This window comes from Malania oleifera, chromosome 10, assembly GCF_029873635.1.
Source record: "Malania oleifera isolate guangnan ecotype guangnan chromosome 10, ASM2987363v1, whole genome shotgun sequence".
Taxonomy (NCBI): Eukaryota; Viridiplantae; Streptophyta; class Magnoliopsida; order Santalales; family Ximeniaceae; genus Malania; species Malania oleifera.
Window position 1 is genome coordinate 60,534,671 of NC_080426.1, and position 19,636 is coordinate 60,554,306.

General features: G+C 39.8%; 1 protein-coding gene and 1 non-coding gene across 2 annotated transcripts; one reads left to right on the forward strand and one right to left on the reverse strand.

Annotated features, from left to right (window-relative positions):
• Nucleotides 1–11,134: 11,134 nt before the first annotated feature.
• On the reverse strand, nt 11,135–11,240 carry LOC131167217 (small nucleolar RNA R71). The gene has a single exon (XR_009140071.1). It is a non-coding gene; the product is annotated as a small nucleolar RNA R71 (small nucleolar RNA).
• Nucleotides 11,241–11,895: 655 nt separating this feature from the next.
• On the forward strand, nt 11,896–13,084 carry LOC131166707 (uncharacterized). The gene is made up of 3 exons (XM_058125282.1): nt 11,896–12,099; nt 12,273–12,815; nt 12,938–13,084. The coding sequence occupies exons 1-3, from the start codon at nt 11,896–11,898 to the stop codon at nt 13,082–13,084; spliced, it is 894 nt and encodes a 297-aa protein (XP_057981265.1).
• The last annotated feature ends 6,552 nt before the right edge of the window (nt 13,085–19,636 follow it).

The window sequence follows — 19,636 nt, forward strand, 5'->3', positions numbered from 1 at the left end:
TTGTGGGTATTTCTACTTCATCTAGTCCTCGGACTCCCAAGAAGCCTCTTCAATGGTATGATTCCTCCACAAAACTTTCACCTGAGGAATCTTCTTGTTACGTAACTCCTGTACTTTCCTATTTAGAATCTGTACTGGTACCTCCTCATACACCAGTGAATCATTAAGCTCTAATTCATCATAACTGATGATATGAGAAGGATCTGGGACGTATTTCCTCAACATAGTAATATGGAATATGTTGTGGATTCTGGACAACACAGGTGGTAAAGCTAGCCTGTAGGCTACCGCCCCACTTTATCTAGAATCTCAAATGGACCGATAAACCTAGGACTAAGTTTACCCTTTTTCTTGAATCGTATAACCCATTTCATCGGAGCTATCTTAAAAAACACATGATTACCCACATCAAATTTTAGATTCCTGCGGCGATTATCAGCATAAATTTTCTGTCAACTTTGAGCTGCACTAATCCTGTCCTTGATAAGCTAAACCGTATCACACGCTTGCTACACAAGCTCCGGCCCCACAACTCGCTGCTCACCCACTTCATCCCAAAACAAAGGAGAATGACATCTCCTATCGTATAAAGCCTCAAACGGTGCCATGCCAATGCTGGTTTGATAACTGTTATTATACGCAAACTCTACTAGTGGCATGAACTGAGTCCAACTACCCTCAAAATCCAATACGCACGCACGGAGCATATCCTCCAATGTCTGTATCGTCCTCTCAGTTTGCCTATCTGACTGAGAATGGAATGTCATGCTAAATGACAATTGAGACCCTAGTGCTTCCTGCAGACTCTTCCAAAAATGTGACTTAAAACGTGGGTCTCGATTTGACACAATCGATACTGGCACCCCATGAGAACGAACTATCTCGTGAATGTAGATCCCTACTAAACGGTTGAGGGAGTAGCTAATCTTGATAGGTACAAAGTGGGCAGTCTTAGTCAAAAGATCTAGTATCACCACCCAAATCACATTCTGGCCATGCGATGTCAACGGCAGTCTTGACACGAAGTCCATAGATATATGATCCCACTTCCACTCTAGGATAAATAACGGTTGCAACTGCGCTGCCGGCCTCTAGTGCTCAGCCTTTACCTGCTGGCATGTCAAACATTGGGCTACATACTCTACGATCTCTCTTTTCATACCACTCCACCAGTACGACTCCCGCAGATCTCTGTACATCTTCGTACTACCGGTATGAACTTTATACAAAGATCTGTGAGCCTCCTCTAGAATAGTCTTTTTGATCTTTGTATCGGCAGGAAGGCATAATCTGGAATGGAACCGCAGAGCTCCGTCATCTGCAATACTGACTTCCGCCCTCTGAACATTCTGCACTCTATCCATCATCTCTTTTAATTCTGGGTCTTTCTTTTGAGTGGCTTTAATTCTTTCTTGCAGAGTAGGTTGTACTACTAGGATAGCAATACACACTAGAGAATCACTCTCTACCAACTCTATGCCGAGTCTCTCCAGATCCATCATGATCGAATACTGGATCTCCATAGCTGCCAACACTAGTTCCCTGGATTTTCTGCTCAACTCATCAATTGCCACGTTTGCTTTCCCTGGGTGATAACTGATGATACAATCAAAATCCTTAATTCGCTTCAACCACCTTCTCTGCCTCATATTCAATTCCTTTTGTATAAAGAAATACTTTAAGCTCTTATGGTCAGAGAAAATCTCACATTGCTCACCGTATAGGTAATGCCTCCAAATTTTCAATGCGTGTACCACTGCAGCCAATTCAGGATCATGTGTAGGGTAGTTCTTTTCATATTCTTTCAACTACCTGGACGCATACGCCACTACCCTGCCATGCTGCATCAATACACAGCCAAGTCCCTTCAAGGACGCATCACTATAAATGACATACCCCTCACCCCCTGATGGGATAACCAATACTGATGTTATGACTAGCCTCTACTTGAATTCTTGAAAACTTTGCTCACAGTAGTCGTCCCATTCAAATATGACATTCTTCCTCGTTAGTCATGTCAAAGGTCCTGAAAAAGCTGAGATTCCCTCAACGAAATGGCGATAATAGCCAGCTAGCCCCAAGAAACTCTTGATCGCCTGGACATTTCTCGGTTTAGCCCAATTCACTATCGCCTCAATCTTGCTAGGATCCACAGAAATACCGTTTCCAGATACAACATGCCCCAAGAACACGACCCTCTCAAGCCAGAATTCACATTTACTGAACTTGGAGTACAACTTCTTTTCCCAAAGTGTCTGTAAAACCTACTTCAAGTGTGTCTCATGCTCCTCATAGATCCTTGAATAGACCAGTACATTATCAATAAAAACAACAACAAAATGGTCTAAGTATTGGTGGAAGACTCTGTTCATCAAGTCCATAAATACCGCAAGAGCATTAGTCAAAGCAAACGACATAACAAGAAACTCATAATGCCCGTACCTGGTTCTGAATGCTGTATTCGAGACGTCTTCTGCTTTCACTTTCACTTGATGATAGCTGGATCTGAGGTCAATCTTCGAATACACCCGTGTACCCTAGAGCTGTTCAAACAAATCGTCAATACAAGGTAGAGGATACTTGTTCTTGATTGTTACTTTATTAATCTCCCTATAGTCTATACACATCCTCATAGTCTCGTATTTCTTCTTCACAAATAAAACTGGAGCTCCCCACAGAGATACACTGGGATGTATGAAGCCCTTATCAAGTAGATCTTACAACTGATTCTTCAATTCTGCCAATTCTACTGGTGCCATCTGATAAGGTATTTTAGAAATCGACGTTGTACCTGGAAGTAGATCAATAGGGAAATCTACCTCATGATCGGGTGGCAAACCTGGTAACTCGTTTAGGAAAATATCTGTAAATTCCTTTACTACAGCCGTGCTAGCAAGTTTCAATTCATTCTCTGACATCTCCTTCACAACAGCCACAAACCCCTGACAACCACTCAACAATAGTCTTCTGGCTTGAATAGATGAAACTAGCTGAGGCGGGGATTGCACTCGCGATCCTACAAACTTGAATTTTGCTTCCCCAGGAGATCTGGATATCACTTCTCGTGCTCTACAATCTATGTTGGCAAAATTAGCTGCTAGCCAAACCATGCCAAATATAACGTCAAACCCGTGCATGTCTAGCACTATTAGGTCAGCAGACAAAGTATTTCCTTGAATATCAGCTAGATAACACGAACGAGTGCGTAGCTCCTAAATCAAACAATGCAATAACCTTAAAAGTAAGCATAATAACCATACATGTCACCACGTCACTAGCCGTCTTAGCCTCACCCAGCGTCAGAGTAAACACCATGGCTAGAGCCATATTCCTCTGCTAGCCTCCACATGGCGCCTGATAACCTCCCCGGTATGGTCTAGGAGTTGGAACCACATCTGGTGGGGTAAGGCTGTCTCACACCATGTGCCCCGATCTACCATAGTGATAGCACACCACCACCAGCTCGACACTCTCCCCAGTGCCTCCTTCCACAAGTTTGACAGACTGGAGGACCCTGCCCTATTTGCACCTCGCGTCCTCCCGTCTCTTGTCTCTGCCCTCTGCCATGATTTCCTCTCCTCCACTAACCCGGTCTATGACCTTGCTAGTAGCCGGTAGATGCAGATCTCTCCCTATGTCCCTGCTCCTCTGCATCAAGATATTCACCAATCTCTGCCAAGGCTGCCCTATCGACTAACTCAGCAAAGTTCTGGATCCGCAGCACCATCACCTGCTTGAATATACTCCGCCTCAAGCCTCTCTTAAACTATCTTGCCTTCTTTATTTCATTAACAATATACGGGGTGAAACGAGAGAGCTCAATGAAACGCGTTGCATACTGCTGGATGGATAGTTGTCTCTACTTTAGACTCAATAACTCTTCTACCTTAGCCTCCCTAATAGTAGCTGGAAAATATCTATCAAAGAACAATTCTTTAAACCGGTCCCATGTCATGGCTATCGGAGTTGCCCTCTGCTCCTCCAGCAGTCTCACTATAGTCCACAACCTCTTAGCCTCTTCTGTTAGTCTATAGGTGGCAAAAAGGACCCTTTGTTCCTCAGTACACTGCAACACAGCCAAGACTTTCTCGGTCTCCTGCATCTAGTTCTCAGTGGCTGCAGGATTAACTCCACCTAAGAATGTTAGAGGATTCATCTTTGTAAACTTTTCTATAGTGCACCCACGGCCTACAAATGGACCACTCTGATCCCTCGAGCTCCTAGCGATCTTAGCCATAACCTGCTGAGCTATGCTACGTAATACCACATTAGAGTCGGTCCCAGCTGCACCCGATGGTCTTGCTCCATCGCTGCCACTCACATGGACACTACCACCTCCTGGATCCATCCTGGAAACAACAAACACAACTTAGAAATTCTATCCTTATAATTTACCCACCTATCCTCACCACTTATCTCAACATTTCTAACTCATTTCTAATCCCCAGTCCTACATTCTAGAAACACAACCCGACAATAGCTTACTATGGTTTTCCTGAAATCGTCACTTCAGGAAAAACATCAAAACTACCATAGAAGTCCTGCCTCTAGACTCTAGAACAAAACCACAAATCATTTCCTAAACTCTGGTATTGTTTCCGCTGCATTCTAAAGTCTACAGAACCTTACAACCTAGGCTCTGATACCAAATTGTGACGACCTGCTTAATTTTCACATTTTTTTTAAAAATATAATAAAATCAATATCACAATTCTCAGCTTAGCAGATCATAGCCCACCTAAACACGTGGGTACTAGGGATATATCAGAACATACAACAGAAGCCTATGCAGAAGGAAACATACAATCATATACATCTTATCATACCTTACATCACAATACCAGAATTATTACAATCACTGTACATATATATACACAACACTCAACCCAAAAAGATGTCTTAGCGCCATTACCACAAAATACATCTGACCCTATCAAAATACTTACCATTCTGGAAGGGCAGATCTACTGTACTAGATCAGCGGGGCTTTACCCACTCTCCTATCAGGGGCTCTTAAAATATTTATGAAATTTGGGGTGAGACACCTCTCAGTAAGGAAAATAAACTAATACTAGTGTGTGGCAACATGAGTATTCCGTGTTGTACATATACCATACAGAACATATTCAGTAACTGTTTTGTCAAATCTAGGAAACATATATATCATCAAAACATGGCAGAACATACTACATTATCATAAACATATTTCATCTCATATAATAATAATACAAAAACATTCCTAGTAGGTTAGTTGGTTGTTGTCATGTATTATGCCCACATGACTGGGTTGTGTGGCTTGATAGTGGGACCTGACAATGGTTGGCTGACCACTGCCAAGTCAAAAGTACAGTCTGTAAGTCTGATGGGTCTGCCTGACCTGGTCCGTACACCAGGGGCGCTCACACACTTCTTAAAACCATATCGACCATCCAATCTCACACCACTCTGTACAACAATGTTAACACAAATATCATGATCATGAAGACCAAGGACACATAGCAACAGTACCGCGCAAGTGCTAGCCTATACCAAGCCAACCAGGTTCTGATATGATATAACATATACTGAAATTGTGATACATGGATATTTCATATCATTAGTTATCAAATCAATCATATCATTTTGCATATCTACGTATATCATGAAAATCATCGGCCCATACGCTGGTATTATACATTTTACCATAGCTTGGCCCGTACGCCGGCAAATCATATCATAGCATAGCCTGTACGCTAGCAAATCACATCCATAGCTCGGCCTGTATGCCGGTAAATCATATCATAGCACAACTTGTACGCTGAAAATTCACATCCATAGCTCGGCCCGTATGCCGGCAAATCATATCATAACACAGCCTATATGTTGGCAAATCACATCCATAGCACGGCCCGTACGCCAGCAAAATATAACAATAGCTCAGTTTGTACGTTGGCAAATCATACACATAGCACGGTCCGTACGTTGACAAAACATATAAAAATCTTGGCCTGTACGCCGGTTTTCCATTATAAAAATCCATATCATTAACACATTCCCAGAAAATAGTATTTCGTAATAATTTCTACTCATGCCACACTAAATAGGTTTTTCATATACCACATTGAACGTGTTTTTCATATATTCAACATACCATCATTTTCAACAGTGTTTTCTCAAATATAAATTATATATATGAACATATTTACTTTCCTGAAATCAAATGTTATATATACATGCATTTCCTTAAAAAGAACTAGCTTAGTTTATCCCCTTACCTGATTCTTGAAAAGCCCCTAAGAAAATCTGTCCCGCACCCACAGGGTTCCCTACTCAACACCCTGAAAAGAACATTTCTCAGACCTAAAGTTCAGTACTTTTATGCAAACAACACTTTCTATAACTGCCAAATAACCAAATACTGAGTTGAAAGTCTTACCCTGGATTTGGGATGGTTTCCAACTTAGCCCCACCGACGATCCGCTCCGGCAGACTTGTGTAGAACTTTCTCAGGAGCGTCGTGGTGGCTTCAGATCGTTGAACTGGCGGAAATCTGGCCCAAAATCTTAGTGAGAAGGAGGAGAAACCGTAGGGTAAAAGAGAGAGGAGTTCTACGCAAGAAATTTCGGCCAAAAATGAATTTTAGGCCTATTTAAATTATGGCCTTCGTCGATGAGCCACGTCACCTCGTCGACGAGGCCAAGAGAAAATTCATTGATGAACTCTCCCCTTTTTCGACAAAATTTGGAAACCCCAAAATCACCCCCTAGGTATTTCCTCATCGACGAGCCACGTCACCTCATCGACGAGTCCTGTAGAAAGTTCATCGACGAACTCCAACCCTCGTCGACGAGCTCCGGTTATACCATCGTCGACGAGTCCCCTGTATTCGTCAACGAGGAGCTGAAAAATTCCTCGGGATTTATCCTTTCCAAAATGCAATGTCATCAACTGCCTCCTTCTATTTTTGGTTTCCATTTCCCTTTCATTTTATTATTTAAATACCATTATTCTTCAGGTTGTTAGAGTATTTATCCAAACTCCCTGTCATAAGCTCTCAAATTAACATCAAACCGATTAGAGCTTTATATCCTTAAATTGATGTTGAATTGCTAAAGTGGTTGTACTAGGTTTCAATCTAGATGAAGGAATAAAAATTCAAGAAAACCTATGCACATGTAGTTAAAATTTAAAACCATTTGATCTTGAGCCTCTCATGTATTGAGATTCATAAGAAAAGAGGCAAAATAGGCTTAGTACATCTAAAGAGATATTCATTGTGACTTTTTGGTCCTCTAAGCCTAAGAATTCAAAGCCAAGTTTTAATCACTGAAAATCTAGGGCACTTGGCTAAAAATTTGAAGACTAAAGAGATGAATAAGGCATAAGATAATAGAGTGCATAATTGAGGTGGAGCATTTCTATTTATAATTTCATAATTCCATTAAATGCTCTCATTTTATGCCTGTGTGCCTTTGTGAGTACAACACTGCAGATTACTATCCATAATGTATTGAATGATTGAATTTCTTTGATGGATGGTTTATATTTTATATGAACTATTAATTGAGCTATTGGATTGCATGTTTAATCCAAAACGCCAACTGCATGGCTGATGCAGTACTGTGAATTGCATGCTGGTAGTTGATATTAGGAGTGCATGCTTTTTGAATTGAATGCCACCTGCATGGCTGATGCAGTGATTTAAAAATTGCATGCAAGGCCATCTAGTATATGTTTGTTTGATATGCAGGTTTAGAAATGTTCTATTTATAGTTGGCATGCTGCCGAAATTTTGTTAGATTTTTCCCAAATATAATCAAAGTTTATAAATCACAAGCTAAAATGATTATGTTATGATGCATGCTTAAATATTTTTTGAAAGGATTAGTTAATGCTAAATGAATCCTTGATGGATAATGCATGCATAAGTACATATATAGAGGAGTTGAGCTCCATTCTTAGGAAAAAAAAAAAGAAGCATAAAGGACTCATATGCATCTTACATGTTTCACTTTTTGAATATTGAGGCTCTTCTAAACACCGCTGAACATCATATCCAGCTTTTATGGATTTATGATTGGATATGGATTGCTCTCGGTTATGTGAACTATATCTTGCCTTAATATTTACTTTTCTGATGCATTTGTCTTCCATAGGGTCGACTATACTGATCAAATGATAAATATGGTTGATAAATATTAAGTATAGTTGGTTTAACATATTCAAAATGATTGCTTATACTGCTTTTTATGCTTAGTGAAATTAATCCTTGATTAGTATAAGAAGTTTTTTGCATCTAAGCTAGGATTCAAATCAAAAGAGGGAGAATTTTTATGAGTAAAATGAAAAATATTTGGAAAATATTTTTGTAAAGGGGCAAATAATCTTAAATGGGGTAAATATCTAAGCTGCAAGCATCATGTACTTGTGCTTTATTGCAAAAATTAAATGCATGATTGATTTGGAATGTCTTCTATATTTGATATGCTTGAATTATATTGTTTACTTTTAAATTATGCATATTGTTATAGGGGGAGCCTTTTTAGGCTGAACCCATTTTGCTCGTGTGTGTTTGTCATCATAAAAAATGGGGAGTTGTTGACTTTTTGGGTCCAATCCCTCTTTTGATGCTGATAAAGCACAAGTATCTTATGTGTGCATCTAGCGTTTGAGCATATCTAAATCATAGCATGCACATGTCATAAAGGAAAAATGGAAGCCAGAAGGGACTTAAAGAATATATCATCTGGCGTATTCCATGAAGAATTGAAGAGCAAAAGAAGAGAAGATGTTTATTTGTAAATTATGAAGCATTTAGATTTGGTCTGTAATAATACATGTCTTTGCATTTTGATGAGTCCCTAAAATATATGATTTTAGACCCTCATTTACCTGTCCTTATCCTCATTTTATTTTATATTTACCTAGAGTTATCATTATTCAGAGCAATGCAAGGTTTGTTTGTCTTTTCATGAAAAAATGGATAAAACCATGGAGTTAGGCATGACAATAAGCCAAGGAAAAATTGGAGGATTCAAAGCTTGAATCAAAATGTTCAACCAAGCTCTAGAAGCTTCAAATCATACATGGACAAGAAGATAATGCTCAACCATGGGGCGCGACCAGCAAACCATAGGGGTGACTTAGTCTTTTACTGCATACTCCAAGGTTTATACTAAGATCAGAATACTGCAAGATTCGACCAAGGGCTCGACCAAGCGACCCACTGGGGCGACCACATTGAGATGCTGAGATAGAACTGAAATTCAGAAGTATTGAGAGTCTCGACGAAGTGTTCGACCAAGAGATCTTTAGGGGTGACTATGTCGAGATACTGAGATTTCCTGAAGATCAAGATACTGCAAGTCTCGACCATCAACTTGACCATCAAGACCCTAAGGTGCAATGAAGTCGAAGACATTGAAGATTCGAATCCCTGACTTCCCATGAGTCTCAACTAGGGTGTGCACAAGAATGACAGAGGTGCGACTTGGTCGACAGTGACGATCTATTGCACAAGATCTTCTACAAACCTTCCTAAATTATAGAAAAAACCTTGTAAACCCTAGAGCCTATAAATATTCGCTATGAACAAAAGCTCTGGGTTCCTCCTTGGCCTCTTTTGGGCTAGTTAGATTAGGAGTGGCATAGTTTTCAATTCCTATTTCGGTGTGTGCATGAAGTGTTTGACGGACAGTGACAACTGGCGGCATTCATGTGCTATCTTTGTATATTACACGATCACTCTCTTGTACCTTTTGGCGTTAGTGACAAACGCTGAATACAAAAGGGATGATCTTTTTACTTGCTTTCTCCTTTACTGCTTTCCATTTACTTGTTGTGTATTTGATGAAAGATTGCATATAAGGATAAGCACTACTACGTATCAATTAGAGGGAAGTAGTTGGCTACAGAACCATGAAGGTGTTTGTTATCGTTGAGACAGGGCACACTCCAGTTCTCGATCGTGCTCCAGATGGTTTGTGCACCCTTGCTACCCTTTGCCCTCAATCGAACCTCTCCAGCTTTGGCCCGCTTGGGTTAGTATTTCTATCAAAGTATAAAGGAGCATAGTTAGAGGCATGACATCTAGCGTCTGATTCAGGCCTCAACATCACTTTTTAGGAGTAGGGTAACATAGAAATTTACTCGCTTTCTAGTAGTATAAATTTGCTTGTTTCATTTCATTGCTTTCAAGTAGTTGGTTAGATTTTAACCATTGAAAAGTACCATCTTTCACTTCTTTTTCATAACAAGGCTATAATAAGCTAAATTGGAAGTAGTCTAATAACCGAACTTCAAGTCTCTGTGGATCGATACCTGACTTACCCACTTTCTACTGAACTTGGGATAGTTAGGTTTATAAATATTATTTTTTGTAGTCCCAAGCCTTGGCAAGCCTACCAAAATTTGGTGTCGTTGCTGGGGACTTGGCTACGGTTATAGGCCAACTTTTGTTTTAGAGTATTACAACCATTTATTGTGATTTGCTCTCCTTTTATTTTCACTTTCTTTGATTAATTTCTATTTATTTTATTTTATTTTCTGTTTGTGAAGTCTAAATCTTTGTGCTTAAAAGTGTGTATGTTTGGGCTGCGTTCTTTGGAACCCAAGATAATTCCCATAGATCTAGAGATTGAAAAATCCCATAGGTCCCTTAGGAAACCTATCTCCAACCCAAAGAAGGCTGAGTCGTCAAAACTGAAAATAATGGCCGAAAAAAATCCCCCAGTTCCCGTTGAACAAATCCAGGAACCCCATGCTCCTCACCTACCTATGGTGGGAGAGCAAAACCTTCAGCCTCTTAGGGACTACTTTGTACATAATGCATACACATTGCCGTCTTGCATCTAGTTTTTGAATGTCCAGGCGGCACAATTTGAGATTAAGACTTTAATCATCTTGATGCTGCCCAACTTTCATGGGAACTCCATTGAAAATCCTTATCATCATTTGGATGAGTTCTTGGAAATTTGTTCCACCATACACATTCCTAATTTTAGTGATGATGCTCTACATCTTAGGCTTTTCCCGTTCTCTTTGAAGGACAAGGCCAAATATTGGCTAACGTCCGTAGAACCGAACTCGGTAACCAACTAGGCCACCATGCAGCATGAATTTCTTAAAAAGTATTTCCCAATTAGGAAGACTAACCAGCTTCGAAGAGCCATCACAAGTTTCTCACAGATGGATGGGGAACTTTTTTTTGAGACTTGGGAGCACTTTAGGGACCTACTCCATAAATGTCCACATCACTAGGTCCCCAAGTGGCAATTAGTCTAAACTTTCTACGAAGGGTTGGCTGAGAGAGATAGGTCCATAATTGATGCGTCATGTGGAGATACTTTTCTCACTAAGCACGAGAACGAGGCTTGGGTTCTCTTTGAAAATTTGGCTGAAGACTCTTAGAAGCACTCTGCCACCCGTAGACTACCTAACCCATCAACTTCTAAATCTAAGGGGTTTTACGAGTTGGCTACGAACCAGGACTTAGCTTCGACTTTGCATGCTATATTCAAAAAGTTAGATCAATGCTTGTCCTTGGGATTGCAAACAATAGCATGCGCAGAGATATGTGCAATCTGTTTTGACCCTTACCACACATGTTATCATTTCCCACACGCGCACTCCCAACATGAGCTTGTGCGTGAGGATGTAAAGGCCACCCACGATTGGTATGATAAACCTTCTAATGATCCATATTCCAACACATATAACCCTGGGTGGAAACAACATCCTAACTTCTCATGGAGGTTGCAAGCTTTGGGTTTTCAATCTTAAAGACCTCCACAAGCCCCGAATGCTTTGCCCCCATGCCCATACCAAAATCTCTAAAGTTATCTGGATTTAGCCCCTAGATTTTCAACCACCCCGCAGTCGTCTCCCTTACAACCCAAGTATGATACATTTCAAGAGATGGTGCTGAGGTCCCTTAAGAACATTGAAATTGATTGCCAAGCGAATCAGCAAGTCCTTCACTCTCACTCCCAATCCACTGCAAAGCTAGAAACTGCTTTAGGACAACTAGTTGCCACTTTGAGTCGGAGAGATGAAGGCAAGCTTCCAAGTCAGCCTATAGTCAATCCTAGGGGAAAATATGGGGTAGAATGTGAACTAGATGTTGGTCCCTCATCATACTCTGAGTAGGCCCAGGCGGTAACCACATTTCAAAGTAGTAGGCTGACAACCAAATAAGGTGAGGAGCAACTAAACACGAGGGAGACCCAGGATGAAAAACTGGAAGTACCCAATGTGGATTTATGCACTCTCTTTTCCTCTCGTTGGGTACATAGACCATTGAGTCTCACACCCACCACCACAAGAACCACACCTCACTTCGCTCCCATAGGACTTTTCATGGCTACTCAGTGACACATCCAGAAGTCCCACTCGCACCCTTTATATTTAAGAAAGAGGCTTCCACTGAGTCCATCTGGGATATGTTTAAACAAGTGCGAATGGATAAGTCTCTTCTTGATGACATTAAGCAATCACCTATGTTTACAAAATTCCTTAAGGACTTTTCAATGCAGGAGATAGAATCAAGGGGGCACATGGATGGTTTGGTTAAGCAGACCGAGCATATGAGTTCCATAATACTAAAACACCTTGTTCCTAAATTTAAAGACCTTGGATCACCTACTATCTCATATGTAATTGGTAATTACACCATTGATGAGGCCCTTCTAGATTTAGGAGCAAGTGTGAACATTCTCTCATACTCAGCCTATCAGAAACTTAACCCAGGAGTGTTGCAACCCACTTTGGTTTCCATATGCCTTGCTGATCGATCTCTTAAGCAACCCCGGTGTGTGGTGGAAGACGTGGTCATTAAGGTGGGATATTTCCATTACCCTATTAAATTCATCATTTTGGACATAGAGACTTCCACCAACCCAATCCCTGTCCTTTTGGGACAACCATTCCTAGCCATGGCTAACACCTGCATTCAATGTAGGATGGGATTATGGACATCTCATGGGGCCATAATCAACATAGGCTGAACATATTTAATACTTCCCAACATCCTTTGAATGCCATCCAAGCTGTGGACAAAGACGTGATTGACAAAATTGTTAGGGAAGCAACTCCTTCAATGCTATAAAAGCACCCTTGGAAAATTACACTGCATCTAATAGCCCGACCCATGTTGGATTGGAGGATCCTCTTGAGCAATTTATGCTAAAACATGATTGGGACCCTAAATTTGAAACTAAGTTGGGGGTATGCAATCTCGGGTGTGAGGAAGATACGAGAGAAACCAATATTAGCTAGGAACCAGGATGAGTAAAAAATGAGCTTCAAAGTGTCTGGTTGAAGACAATAAACTTAGCGCTTCTAGGAGGCAGTCCGATAGGTTTCTGGTTGAAGACGGTAAAATTAGTGCTTCCGGGAGGCAACCCAACAATTTTTAAGTCCTTAAGGTAGTTAGAAAAAACTAGCTAGAAGTTGGAGTCTTCAAAATAGGTTTTAGGATAAGTGAGGGTCGTGACGAAGTACGTGACCATCACAAGTGAAGGGCGACCTAGTCCTGCCCCTGAGTTATTCCAAGATGTGGAAAATACTGAGAGAATCGACCACATCCATGACCAGCACTGAGCTGAGCATGCCTTGGTCGTCAACTTAACAAAATTTTTTAAAACACGCCTCCACCCACAACTTGTTCCCGCTTTTTCATTTTCCCTCCAACCTTGTCACTTGCATCAACTCACATTCGCCACAATGTATTCTCTATCACTTCCAAGACAAGATTTATCTCCACACTCTTCTCCTAATTCGTTCTAGGCCCGGCCACAAACACCCCCTGGAGCTCTAATATGGGAGGAAATACACCTTCTACACCAGGAATTTGAGTTTCTCCGATCATCAGTACTCGATTCCTACATAGAGCTAAAGAAGCAAATGGAGCAGAGATTTCAAATGATTCTCAAGCTTTTTCATCATATTGACGCAAACTTAGGAAGGTAGACTCCCTTTGGAATAGTTATACTAACTTTGTTTCTACCTACTAGGGTACCACACGCGTCACTCATCTCGCCTCTTGCTCCTAACCGAGGGCCAGAGAGAGCTCCGACTACCCACCCTGATGGGGCCAGCCAGCCTCATTCTGATGCTGGGACAGGCTATGTATTTGTGACATTCATGGAATTAGGGGGCAAGGATTTGAATAGCCATCTCTCAAAACGATTGACATGAGTAGGATAGGGTCGGACCTTGTGGGTCAAGCATTTTGTGGGCAATTGTACTTTGTATTATGCTACTGTGGCACACCTTACCTTGTTACTCTTTTCTTTTCTTTTCTTTCTTTACACCATGTTTCCAATTGCTAGTTCAACTGCTGGCAATACTACTGTTTGTTTACACCACCTGTTGATATTAATACAACTTTCATGGTGCTTTTGACTAATATCTGTCATATGTGCTACAATGTCTTCTTGCTTGCATGTCGTTTTGGTTATTATATTTTGCAGGGCACTGTTTGTTCATACTAGCACCGTGCACAGTCCTATCCCTTGCTCGGGTTCTATTTTTTTTTACACTTCAGTGAGGACACTGAAGTTCTAAGTTGGGGGTAGGGGGTAGCACACTGCATGACATTATTTCATGCACAAAAATGACACAATTAAATATTTTTGTAAACAAATTCCAGGGAATCATGCTAACATATTTTATACCTTATGCATCCATATATGTTACATGCATAAACCTTTTTAATTATATGATCTCACTATGCTCACCAACAATGTAGTAAATTAGTTGTATAAAATTTGCAAAACATGGCCGACCACTTGACATTACTCTAGGTAGTTGACTAAGTGGTTTGTTTGGGTTAATATTGCAATGTAAACTCGTGTATTTATATGGTACTTTACGGGGCTAAGAACACACTCACACATGATTTGTAATACTAATGGTCCTTTAAGAATACTGAGAGAACAACTGTGGCAACTATGACACCTTGTGAGGTACTTGAGTCATCTATTCATTTCTCGAGTTTTTGACGTCAAACTTGAAGTTTAAAAAAAAAACTCACGTACCCTTCTTTTACTAGATTTTCTTTGTCAACTAGTCTTTGTTCTTGTATTTGCTAGCCTAGAGGTGACATCAAGTGGGGAGATATAAATCTAGGTCTTGTAGCTTACTCAAGACATAAAGGTTAAGCCAACCCTAGAGACTAACTTTTTCCATGGACTCATTCAGAGCTACATTCCCATTGGAAAACATGAATACCGTATAAAGAAGTGACGATTGTTTTAGCTGACTATGCAAGAAATAAAATGAAAAAGAGAAACTTGAGCAGAGAAAAAGTAAAACAAAAAAAATATACATCTACTCTAAGAAAAGATAAAAAGGTCAAGCTGAGAACACACACTACAAGTCTGCATGTATGAAGAATCTTTTGACCAATGCATCAACTGAAATTCACAAAAGTCTAGGAATAAGTTCCTCTATGGTGGTCTTAATTAAATGTGGTAAGTGAGTGAGAAGATGTTAGGGTGAAGGACCCGACACCTCAACAAAGGTTGGATTCCTTTTTTATAAGACTAGTCACTCCACATTTCTAGTGTCAGTTCTTTAATTATGTGGGACATTTGATCATGACACTCTCCCTCACATATGAGAGTGAACCCATTTTCTTGAGTGAATTTTGAAGGAATAAACTAGTGAGGCTAAGTCAAAACGACCGTTTTGTAGGTGCCTTTGAGCATTCTGAGTGAGACAAATCATACACTTTACACATGCCTTGTGAGGTGACCTATTCATACTGGGATTTGCATGCTAATATTAACTTTGAAATATAGTCATGGGTTAATTCTCTATGAGTGGTATCTTGAAATGGCTTTGTTGTGTTGAGTTTTGCATGATTGAAATGCTGTAGAGAGTGTGTATAATGGAGTCATGTATGAAGGATTTGTATGTAATAAGGCTATATTTTTGTATATAAAATTGTATGATTATGTTACATGTGTTTCCACTTTTTCTTCACTAACGGATGATTGTGGGAATCACCTTAAAAACCCTCATGAGACTAGAACTCATCCATTAGGATCAACCTAGGGGTTTAAAGCCTTGTTGCATATGGTAAATGCAACCGTATTTCTTGCGAAAGAGGATATAGGTAGGATTTGGTAGTTTTCTTAGATTTTTGTTTGCTTGAGGACTAGCAAAGTGTAAGTTGGGGGTTGCGATGAGTCCCTAAAATATATGATTTTAGACCCTCATTTACTTGTGCTTATCCTCATTTTATTATATATTTACCCAGAGTTATCACTGTTCAGAGCTATGCAAGGTTTGTTTGTCTTTTCAGGAAAAACATGTTAAAACCAATTAGGAATGGCAATAAGCCAAGAAAAAATTATAGGACTCAAAGCTCAAATCCAGACGTTTAACCAAGCTCTATAAGCTTTAGATCATATATGTACAAGAAGATAATACTCGACCATGGGGTGCAACCAGCAAACCACAAGGGCGACTTAGTCTTCTACTACAAACTCCATGGTTCAGACTGAGATAAGAATGCTGCAAGATTCGACCAAGTGACCCGCTGGGGCGACCACGTCGAGATGCTGAGACAGAACTTAAATTTACAAGTACCGAGAGTCTCGATGAATTGTTCAACCAAAAGATCTTCAGGGGCAACTATGTTCGAGATACAGCAAGTCTCGACCATCAAGACGCTGAGGTGTGATGAAGTTGAAGACATTGAAGATTCGAATCCCTAACTTCCAGCAAGTCTTGACTAGGGTGCGCACAAGAATGAAAGAGGTGCGACTTGGTCGATAGCGATGATCTGCTGCACGAGATCTTCTACAAACTTTCCTAAATTGCAGAACAAACCTTGTAAACCCTAAAGCCTATAAATATTAGCTATGAACACAAGCTCTAGGTTCCTCTTTGGGCTCTCTTAAGTTAGTTACAGACTTAAGATGTCATTGAGAGCCAAGTTAGATTAGGAGTAACATAGTTTTCAATTCTTGTTTCGATGTGTGCATGAAGTGTTCAATGGCATGTGACAACCTTATGGCGTTAATGACAAACATTTTGAATACAAAAGGGATGATATTTTTACTTGCTTTATCTTTAATTGCTTTCGATTTACTACTTTCCATTTACTTGCTGTGTGTTTGATGAAAGATTGGAGATAAGGATAAGCACTACTACATATCCTTTAGAGGGAAGTAGTTGGCTACGGAACCACATAGGTGTTTGTTATCGTTGAAACAAGGTATACTTCGGTTCCCGACCATGCTTGTAACGACCTGCTTAATTTTCATATTATTTTTTTTATGCAATATAACATGCTCTGATACATTTGGGGGTAAACCCAATCATTAACCTAAGCAGCGAGAAGCAGAAATCAACATAATCATATGAAAATATATATACAATACCAATACCAGAGTACTAACATGTTTCCACAAAATATACACAAATATCTGTTTCCCAAAATACCCTAAACTATATTAGGATATACAAAAATCCTTCACAATACTCACTTCATGGACAGGGCACTACAGAAGCCCCTCTATCTGTGAGCCTATTCTGCTTGCCTACCTGGATCACTTGAAAAATGATTCAACATCGGGATGAGACAACGCTCAGTAAGACGAAATATGCTATTATTAGTGTGTGGCAAATGAGCTACAATATTATGAAAATCTGTTTTCATGTAATCATGTATAAGTGGATACATAAATACAGTACAAGTGACAAAATACACCATCCCTTTTCATGTTGCTTAACATAACAGTATCATAGGTTACCATTCAAAATACTTCTAGTGTACATAAGTAGGTTCCCTGTTTCTGTAAATCTGTATATAGGTAATAGTAACTGAAAACTTTCCTTGTGGATAACTGTGTGTCATGATTTAACCCCTCATGATAGGGCTGTGTGGCCCGTAGGCGAGATTTACCCTGGCTGGCCAACCAAGAATAAATCACTATACTCCATCGGTCTGATTTGCCCACCTCAACCCATATCTGATGGGAAGCCTGTCCACGTCAAGGGCCTAGGTGATCAACCTGCTACCACGTATTATCTAAATAGGTGGTTGCACTCATAACATAACATAATATCTGTAGCAACGGTACCGTGCTCTGTAACTGCATAGTCTAATAGGGTCTGATACTATATAACATATTTCTATATATAGCTATCTGATTTACCATGATTCTGAAATAACTGTAATTACCATGATACTGAATAAACTGTAACTGTAATCCATATGTCATAGTATTGACAACTGTATATTCATAACACTATCATAGTACTATAATTCTTATAATCATGGTACTGAGATTCATATAATCATGGTACTGAAATTCATAAAATCATGATACTAAAATCCATAAAATCATGTTACTGAAATTCGTAAAATCATGATACTGAAATTCGTAAAATATATCTCCGTACTATATTCATATACCCAAGCCACACCATACTTTAATACATAATTTTCATAATTTAATAAACTGCATAACATTTTAAAAATACCTAGCATAGCATATTTCCCTTACCTGACTATTGGAAAGCCTCTATGGTATACTGGCCTAACGACCACAGGGCCTCTTACATAACACCATGAAAACAACATTTTCCAGAATAGAATATCAGTATTTCTTCGCATACATAATTTCCTTTAACTATCAGAAGGCCAAAAATGGGCTAAAAGGCCTTACCCTAAATTTGGGATGAATTCCAACTCGATCCCACCAACGATCCGTCCTAGCAAACTTGAAGAGAACTCTGCCAAGAACGTCGTGGTGGCTTCAGATCTTCGATCCGGTGAGGAATAGGCCTAGAAACGAAGAGACAAGTGAGAGAGTTCTAGGAGAGAGAGAGAGAGGAGAGAGAGAGAAGACTGAAATTTGAATAAAAATCTGAGTTTGCTCTATTTATAGGACCAGATTCATCGACGAGACACGTTACCTCGTCGATGAGTCCTTCATTAAATTCATCGACGAAACCTTGTATTCGTCGAAGAAATTCAGAGTAGCCCATTCTTCGCTTGGTAGTTTCTTGTCGACAAAATCCTGCCTTTGTCGACGTGGTCCTAAAGACCTTCGTTGACGAAACCCTATATTCGTCGCCGAATTTCCTTATGCACTCGTTGACGAAACCCTGTATTTGTCGACAAATTTCTTGGCAATTCCTTGAAATTATTATTATTATTTATTATCTCCAAAATGTGATGTCGTTGACGAACGTGGCCTCCTTTTGTTCCTGTTTCCGTTTTCCTCCCTCTTTATTATTAAAATAATATTATTCTTCGGGTCACTACATTCTCCCCTCGTTATAAAATTTCATCCTTGAAATTTACTGTCTGTATTCCCTTCTATCATCTCATAAGGCAAAATGGTTTACTTATTTTATTATCTGCCCTCACTTATGGCGGAGGAAAACCGTGGTTACATGGGTAGTTTTGGGAGATTACAAATATAAAAGAAAAATTTCCCCAAAACCAAAATACTACCTAACCTATACTCTACATTACCATTACACTGAACTCAACAAAATAAAATTACTATCTTAGCATATACATCAATACTATAATTCGTCAAATATATAGGGATATTTCCGTCTGATTTCATCTTCAAGCTCCCATGAGGCTTCTTCAATGGTGTGATTTCTCCATAGAACTTTTACTAGTGGT